The sequence below is a fragment of the Coptis chinensis genome, chromosome 1, assembly GCF_015680905.1.
Source record: "Coptis chinensis isolate HL-2020 chromosome 1, ASM1568090v1, whole genome shotgun sequence".
Taxonomy (NCBI): domain Eukaryota; kingdom Viridiplantae; phylum Streptophyta; class Magnoliopsida; order Ranunculales; family Ranunculaceae; genus Coptis; species Coptis chinensis.
Window position 1 is genome coordinate 49957983 of NC_141456.1, and position 8996 is coordinate 49966978.

At 34.8% G+C, this 8996-nt stretch overlaps 1 protein-coding gene and 1 long non-coding RNA gene across 2 annotated transcripts; both read right to left on the reverse strand.

Annotated features, from left to right (window-relative positions):
- Positions 1-424: 424 nt before the first annotated feature.
- On the reverse strand, positions 425-1180 carry LOC147524412 (uncharacterized). Its single transcript, XR_015196951.1, has 3 exons — positions 1088-1180; positions 901-1002; positions 425-817 (listed from the first exon to the last, which is right to left on the reverse strand). It is a non-coding gene; the product is annotated as an uncharacterized LOC147524412 (long non-coding RNA).
- Positions 1181-5244: 4064 nt separating this feature from the next.
- On the reverse strand, positions 5245-7611 carry LOC147524413 (uncharacterized). The gene is made up of 4 exons (XM_086574742.1): positions 7470-7611; positions 7126-7195; positions 5497-7037; positions 5245-5255 (listed from the first exon to the last, which is right to left on the reverse strand). The coding sequence occupies exons 1-4, from the start codon at positions 7609-7611 to the stop codon at positions 5245-5247; spliced, it is 1764 nt and encodes a 587-aa protein (XP_086430868.1).
- Between the last annotated feature and the right edge of the window lie 1385 nt (positions 7612-8996).

Sequence of the window (8996 nt, forward strand, 5' to 3'; positions counted from 1 at the left end):
AAATAATGAAAACCGTAATTATCAAACTAATTCCTAAAAATTATCAAGTAGTAGTTAGAACTAATGAGTAAATTGATATTTGGTTCCGACATAAAAGGAAATACAAAAAAGGTGAAATAAATACCGTGTTACAAGAGTAGATCATCCGCTTCACTCCCAAACTTTGATATATTTTAAAAAGAATTTTAATTGCAATACCTATACTCTTCCCTTTACCCTCCTCCTTTATCCGGGCTTGGGACCGGCATTGTAAAGCTAGCGACAACTTTACAAAGGCGGAGTTAAAAAGTGTTGGCCTGCAAGAAGCAATAGAGAACAATCAGTATGGATATATGAATAATGATCAGTTCTAAAGCCTGCAAACGTATCAATAACAAAGCTAAGAATAACAAAGAAAACAGATACATATAGCACCAAGTGGAAGAATTTAAACCATTCACCATTCATTGAGTCCAATTCCAACTAACACAACTGCCCAAACACGCATAATTAAAAGGTCTTCAAAATTTAAGTGTTTTCAAACAACAAAAAACTAGCTCTTAAAATTGAGTGCACATCACAACTTAATTAAGGAATTGGTTGGCCAAGCCACAAAACTAGAGACAGCATCTTCTATCGTCTTCAAAGCGTTATTCCCCCTAACAAGTAGCGCATCCTTTTGAATTGCAACTTCAATAGAAACCTTTGAATAACCCGGGCCTAAAGGCTTAGTATGCACTGTAGCTGCTGGATCATCAGTATACCACAATCCTTCTGCCACGACATCTTCAGGAACAAGTCTAAACAACTTGCACTTCACAACTTTGGATTTAGTACCCTGTATGAAAACAACAAGATATACATACATGACTCTAGAAATTCACATGTTAAATGAAATAGCATTTAGCAAGGATAACATACGGAAATCAGATTTTGATTGTTTTGGGCAGATGGACTTTGATGGTCACGTTGAGCCTGATGAGTAGGTCTTTGCGTAGATACAACTTTGGATTTAGCCCCACCCTGTACGAAAACATGAAAGGGAAAATATAAAAAAGCAATGAAAATTTCAAATTTAATGAAATAGGATTTAACATGGAAAACTTACTGAATTTTGATTGCTTGGGACAGATGGACTTCGGTGGTCACGTCGACCCTCAAGAGATCTTTCAGTAGACACATCTTTCGATTTAGTCCGTCCCTGTACGAAAACATATAAGGAAACAATAATATAAATGTAAATCTAGGAATTTGAAATTTAAAAAAAAAAAATAGAATCCAACATTGTATACATACAGAATTCAGATTGTGATTGCTTTGGGAAGATGGACTTTGAGGGTTCATTGCCACCTCTCGAGAAGGTTGAGCAGCATCGAATGGTTTGGCTGAAAATAATTTTGATGTTAGTAAATCAAAACAAAAGTATATATGGAATCCCCAAACAAATTGGAATACCTCTTCACTATTTAATAGTTTGGCAACAAGTTTCTTGATAGAAGACATTTCTTCCAATACATCATCATATTTCTCCTGCAATTCACTCATCCTCCCATTGCATTGTTGGATACCATACAAAGTAGATGGAGTAACTCCATATCCCACTCCACGCGCACGCCCATTAGGATCAGGACCTAAAACTTGTGAGAGGGCATCTCCTCTTCCACATTCTATATCACAGTCTATTTCATTCAACTTATCTTATAACAGCAACAACAACAACAAGAATAAATAATATAACTAGAGTCGCATGGAAATCGAATAAGCATGCCTTTTATCTTAGAAAATATTTTATGAACAGTGAACGACATACTATTTTCTCTTTAGCAAACTCATTTACTGGTTCTCCATTTTTCCTCTTGTGGCCTGCAACCCATACAGTACCTCTTGTAACAGGCTTACCAATCTTACCCTTTTTTATTCTCTACAAAACAAGTAAATAAAACATTTCACATATATATATTAAGTACTCTTAAGGGGAAAAATCTTCACAAGTCAAAATAGATCATTCAATTACCAACTCATCTTCCAATCTTGTATAACCTTTACGACTACAAGTATGGGGCATCTTGTGGTGTTGAACTGCCTTCTTCCCATTTTCCCTTAGTTTCTACAAAAAAAATAATATATGAGTCTTGATATGCAAAATGGATTTTATAACCCATATAATGTATGATGAATACCTTGTATCCTTCACGTGAACAATTTACAACAAATGCTTTCCAATCAGGTAGTTTTACATCAGTTGGGCAATGTGCAATTCTAGCTTGGTCAGTATCATATGCATCATAAATTCTTGATCTCAATTTTGTTTTGAACCCACGCCAGAGCTTCCCAATAGACTTAAAAGTCTGTTTTCTAGCACGTTCTGGTGCTACAAAATGTTCTTTGTAAAAGATGCATAAACAAATATTACTATATTTCTTTAATAATATATAACTTGCCATGTAAATAAAGAAATTTACCTTTATAACAGTCCACATTTTGTCCTTAATCTCAGGTGTTACTTTATGCCAAGTAGGATAGCCAATTGGAGCGCGATCCCTTGCTACTTTGCCCAAGTAACTGCTGTATAAGTTCGAATTAGGACCTATAGGTAGACCTTTTTCATTAAAGTCAAGCACAAGTTTTTTTGAGCTTTTTGGATCCAATTGATTCAGTTTTGTCGGCCCCCTAGTATTGGTTGGCTGAAGATCATTCGAACCTTCTGATGCATTACCTTCTCCTTCGTAGTCATTTTCATAGTGGTTTTCCAACCATTCATCATCTTCCATTTCCAGGTCATGATTTCCATTTTGTTGCTCACTTGGTAGCTTTTCCATATATCCCTTGGCAACCTTTCCACTTCTTGAACTTTCTTACCATAAACTTTATTTGGACTTTTGGAACCTTGTACATGACAAAATAAATTGGTTTAATATACTTACAACCACACCTTAATGACACAATCACAACCGAAGCATAATTATTTTTCTAAGTGGAAATTAACAATATACACAAACCCTGAATGTGCATCGTCCACTTTTCTTAGATGCTTCTACAAGTGCTCTTTTAAACTTTTGAACCTTGGCTCTTGCCGCTTTTTGGTACTAGAAAATCAAAACAAACGAGAAGAAAACAAAATTAAAATACTACAAATACAAAGGCGAATAAAAAATTGAGAGAGAATCAAAATATCTTACGGGGTTAGTTCTCTAGTCTTTTCCTTTGCCATTCTTCACATGCATTGAAAAGATTAGAAAATACGTCTGACAAAAAAAAAACAATCATATACATGGCACTTAGGTAAAATAAAGTACATAATTTGATCATGACCATAACACAACATGCCTTGCACCATTATAAGAAGCACTCACAAAACATAATAAAAGTCAATAACTAAATAGACAAAAACAAAACCACATAATAATCAGTCTAAATGGACAAAATGAAAACAAAACGGACCCAATTACACTCTATTTCTTTTTTTTTTGTAGCACCCAAGTTCCCTCACAATCTTGACGCTTATAGACTTCGCCTTCTACATCACCTTCGATGTCATTAACTAGCTCCACACTTGCAAAAGGTGGTGGTGCAGGCACATTGCTAAGGTCCTCCTCCGTACTACATTCAAAATCACGGAATCCATGAGAAGGTGCTTTCAAAACCACAAACCAACTGCTGTCATGTGATTCTCGTGAGTAGAAAACTGGTTCAGCTTGGGATGCAAGGATAAAAGGGTCTTGCTTGTGTGTTAAACTTTGATGCAGATTAACTAATGTGAATCCCTCTTCTACTTTGATCCCACTTCCTACGTTTGCCCAATCACAATTAAATAATGGGTACTGAAAAACACCATAATCTAGCAAAATTATCTGTTTTATCACATTATAATATGTCACATCTTCCTCGATTTGTCTGGTGTCTTTAGCACTTGCCCTACACAAGCTACTAGCTGACAATGACACTCCAGAGTTTTGAGTTCCTTTTTCTCCATCCTTTATGTAGAAGCGGTAGCCATTTATCAAATAACCTTTATAGCTCCAAGCATCGCAACAAGGTCCATCCGAGCCCAATCCAACATATCGGATACATGTTTGGTTTTTCTCATTTTCAATCTAAAGACAAACAAAATTGAAAATCAAAATCTTACATCGATTAAAACTTCTATAAATTTAGATAACAAAACCTGCTTCTTCACCTCAAGCTTAAACCACTCATTGAACGTTTCAAAGATGCTTTGCTCCTAAAGCACCTTCATTTCTTCCTAAAGCGAGGTTCCTTTGGATGAGCATTTTTTTGTGTCTTCGTTTTAAAAGGTGTTCATTAATATATATATATATATATATATATATATATATATATATATATATATATATATATATATATATATACATATAAGTTTTCACATTAAACATATTAACTTACTCAATGTACGGCTGAACTTCCTCGAAATTGAACAAAATGCAACGATGTGCTGCTTCAACCATGTCTCTTGTTAATGTAATAATTGTCCCCTTCAATAGTGGCTTACCTTCAAGAATACTGGATTTTGTGGACTCATCATTATAGTCTTCATTTCTACTTGGTTGGTCATTATTAATATCAACTCGCTTCATATGCTCGGAAAAAAATGTTACACTCTCTTCAGCCAAGTTACATTCTGCCATGCACCCCTCGGGCCTTGCATGATTCCTTACACTTGCTTTCAAATCCTTCATATACCTATACTCGATGAATAATCAAATGTTTAGAATGCAACACTCTACAAACTAAAAGGTGTATCTTTTAGCTAAAATATATTGTAGTAATAACAGGGAAATATAAAAAAAATAATACCTTTCAAAGGGATACATCCAACGAAATTGCACCGGTCCTCCAAGGCACACCTCCCGCACAAGATGAAGCGTCAAGTGTACCATAATGTCAAAGAAAGATGGAGGAAAATATCTTTCTAGTAAGCACATTGTCACTACAACTTCATCCTCCATTTGTTCCATTTTTTCTTTATCAATAGTCCTTTGACATAGTTCATTAAAGAATGAACATAGTCGGAAAATTGCATTCCTAGGCCCTTTTGGTAAGAGATTCCGCAAGGCCAAAGGCAACAGTTGTTGCATTAATACATGGTAATCATGAGACTTCAAGTCATATATAGCATAGTCAGACAAGGAAACACGGTATGATATATTGGAACTATACCCATCGTGCAACTTAGCTTTCAACCTTTCACAAAAATTTGCTTCTCACTCTTTAACAAGGTGCATTGTGATGCGAGGAAGTAAAGTTCTACTCCCATTCTGTATAGGGTGTAAGTCAGGTCTTAATCCCATTTCTTCCAAGTCTTTCCTAGATTTAAGGTTATCCTTTGATTTTTTTTTTTCAGATTCAACAAAGTTCCGAGCAAACTTTCACAAATGTTTTTCTCTATATTCATAACATCTAGATTATGAGTTAACAAAAGAAATCTCCAGTATGGCAAATCAAAAAATACAGATTGTTTCTTCCACAATTTTGCACCTCTAGTTTTTTTTTGCTTACCTTGTATGCCCTTTCCACGTTTTCTTTTTTTCTTTCCTATAGGTTTTCCCCAATCATCTCTCAAATTCTTTTCCGGATCTTTCCCCCAATCATTTTCTATAGATTTTAACTGAGTAAAAATCTCATCAGACTTCAAAGGAACTGGCTTAGCCCCGTGTTCTTGCTTCCCATTAAACCAACTTTTCTTCAAACGATATGGATGATCATCTGGAAGGAACCTACGACTTCCCATGTAAGAGAATTTCCTGCTATGCTTTAGCCAATTTGCACATGTATTAACGCCACACCTAGGACATGCTAATCTGCCCTTCGTTGCACATCCAGCTAGGTTTCCAAATGCTGGAAAATCATTAATGGTCCACATTAAAACAGACCTTAATGTGAAAGTGGATTTTTGGTATGTGTCATACGTTTCCACACCATCTGTCCACAAAAGTAGCAAGTCATCAATCAGTGGCTTTAAATAAACATCTATGTCATTACCTGGCTGGCTAGGACCGGGGATTATCAATGTCAACATCAAATACTTCTTTCGCATGCACATCCAAGGAGGTAAGTTATATATTGCCAAAATGACTGGCCAACAACTATACCTCGAGCTAAGAGTGCGATGAGGATTGACACCGTCAGCAGACAACGCCAGTCGAAGATTTCGTGCTTCATCACCAAAAGAGGGCCAACTTCTATCAATATGTTTCCATGCAGGACTATCAACCGGATGACGCATGTTTCCATCAGTACTCTCATTGGATGCATGCCATGTCAACTGTTTTGCCATTTCGACAGACTGAAACATCCTCTTGAACCTTGGAATAATAGGAAAGTACCTCAAAACCTTTGCTGGAACCTTCTCGTGTACTTTTTTAGTATGAGGATCAGTTTTCCATCGTGTAGTCTTGCACTTTCGACAGCTCACATCATTTTTAAAATCACCAGTGTATAACATGCAATCATTTACACATGCGTCGATTTGCTTATAATCCAAGTCAAACTTCCTTAACAGCGCCCTTGCTGAATTATTTGACTTTGGAATAACATTACCCTCTGGAAACATATCCTTCAACGCCTCTAAAAACTCTGTAAAACCTCTATTAGACAAACCATGTTTAGCTTTTATGCTATATAGCGTAACAACTGCTTCTAACTTCGTATACTTGCTACAACCTTCATACAATGGCCTTTCAGACTCCTCAACTGCCTTTTGGAATTTGGCTTCTTTTTTTGGATCACCAGAAAACTCTTCTTTCTTATTACTCTCATTTGTCGCTTTAAGCATCTCATAAGTCTCAGTGAGGTTAAAGTTTGTAGTTTCAACTCTTTCATCTACTACATGCACTTGCCCTTCTTCTCCATGCAAAACAAAAGGATCATAAGTCATATCAATACCCTCAATGATCAAATGGTCTTTTACAATGTTGGGACTCAAATGGTTAAAGTTTTTGCAACTAATGCACGGACATCTAATGCTTGTTTTATCCATCAAAGGAGCCATAGCGAATTCGATGAATTCATCAACAGCATCTTCGTACTCATCACTAGCTCTGGAAAATTTCAGTATAGTTAATGATATATGTACATAGTAATAAGCACTTGTTTCAAATAAAGTAATATAAGTATAAACTATTTAACCTGTTTAAAGTTCTCCAAGTCTTGTCCATAACGTCGCTTATATTGAACCTACTATATCGAAGAGTAGCACCTAGATGTATAAGAATCAAAACAGCATTACCATTTAATCTTGGGCGGTTTTAATGGCAAAAATTGTGCCTCGACAATTTCTTATTATTGTAGAGTTGTTCGAAACTTATATACATATACAATTCATACATAGAGGTAGGTCGGAAATATATTAATCTGTCATAAGTCATTTATTCAAATTATTTCTATTTAAGTTTTCCAATAGTGAAAATAACTTAAACACTTAAATCAATTCAAGTTTACCACCCGAAAAGTAACTTTAAGTTCTTTGTTACCAAAAATCAAGAAAGGTAACTTCATCATTGAAACCGTAAACTTAAAGTTAATTGATTTCATTGCTGACATTTCAAATCCCCCATTCGTTAAATAATATAACACAGTCTTTACATGTATCCCTTTTATTCCGTAATCAGACATTACTGTTGCCCACGAATGAAGTAACAATTTCAAAAAGAACAATGAAGTAACTTACCTCGCTCTTTGGCCCCCGAAAATTATCCTTACTGATAATTATCTTGATAACAATACAAACAATGACAATAGTCACGAATTGCGTCCTTTAGTAGTACAAGTTGTAGAGCAAGATTGTTTTTTTTTTTCTTGGCGGGTTATTGGTGTATGCCTTTACAATACATTTTAATGATTCGCACAGAGCAGATATGAGTAAAAGCAGAGCAAGAAGTCCACTAAGTAGTATATGATCTGAGATGAAGACGAAAATACGAGATGATTTCGTTAATGATGGTGATATGGAAACTTCCCCATCTTCAAAGAACATATAGTAGAAAAACAACCAATTGAAAAACACTAAAAATTTATCACACCACCAGACAAACACAAATATATCGAATAAAAAATCGGGAAATCGAGTATGGAGAGGGGGCAAGAAAAAAGAATGAACCTGTTTGCGTTCTTCCTTCGCTCACGTGTAAGATCTACTGAAAAAGATGATTCTTTTTTTGAAGAAATCGTGAAAACAAAGTATGAATTAGTTAATGTATATGAGAATAAAATCAAGAGGATAGGAAGAGAGGAAGAAAGGAAGAAGAAACAAACCTGATTCGCAATAATTTTCAGCCGACTTTCTAGCTTTTCCCATACCAGTTTGCCGTAAGTATAACTTATACCAAGTTCTCTCAGCGGGAAACCAAAATTTTCGGTATCAAATTCGCGGTTTTTTATTTCTAATTTTGTCGAGCAAACCAATAGCTGTTTAATTTCTATTTCTAATTTTTTGATGATCTTTCGATTATAACTGGGGAAGCCAAAATATATTTAGTAGAAAAAATTGTGGGCTTTTATTTTTTATTTCTCGTTTATGGGCGAACCAATCACGCGCCTGTTTTATTTCTATTTAACCTAATTTATTTTTAGATAGTTTTTTCTAACTAATTAACTTAATAATTAATAGGTATATTAATAATAACACTTCTGGAAGTGATTTCCAAAACTTGACAAAGTCACTTTTAAAGTGATGTTGAATACATAGATATTACATCACTTTATAAGTGACACAGTGAGTGACAACACTTTTAAATTGATGTTGAATACATAGATATTACATCACTTTTTAAGTGACATGGCGAGTGGCGTAAAAAAAATGTTACTATATCACTATCAATGACATCACTTATTAAAATGATGTTGTATAACTCTACTATATCGATCTTTCAAATAAGTGATGTTAAAAAAAAAAATTGTGATAATTATTACATCACATACTGAGAAAAGTGATGTCATAGTTTTCATATGACATCACTTAGCTGAAAGTGATCTAAAATTAGTGATGTCATATGTCATAT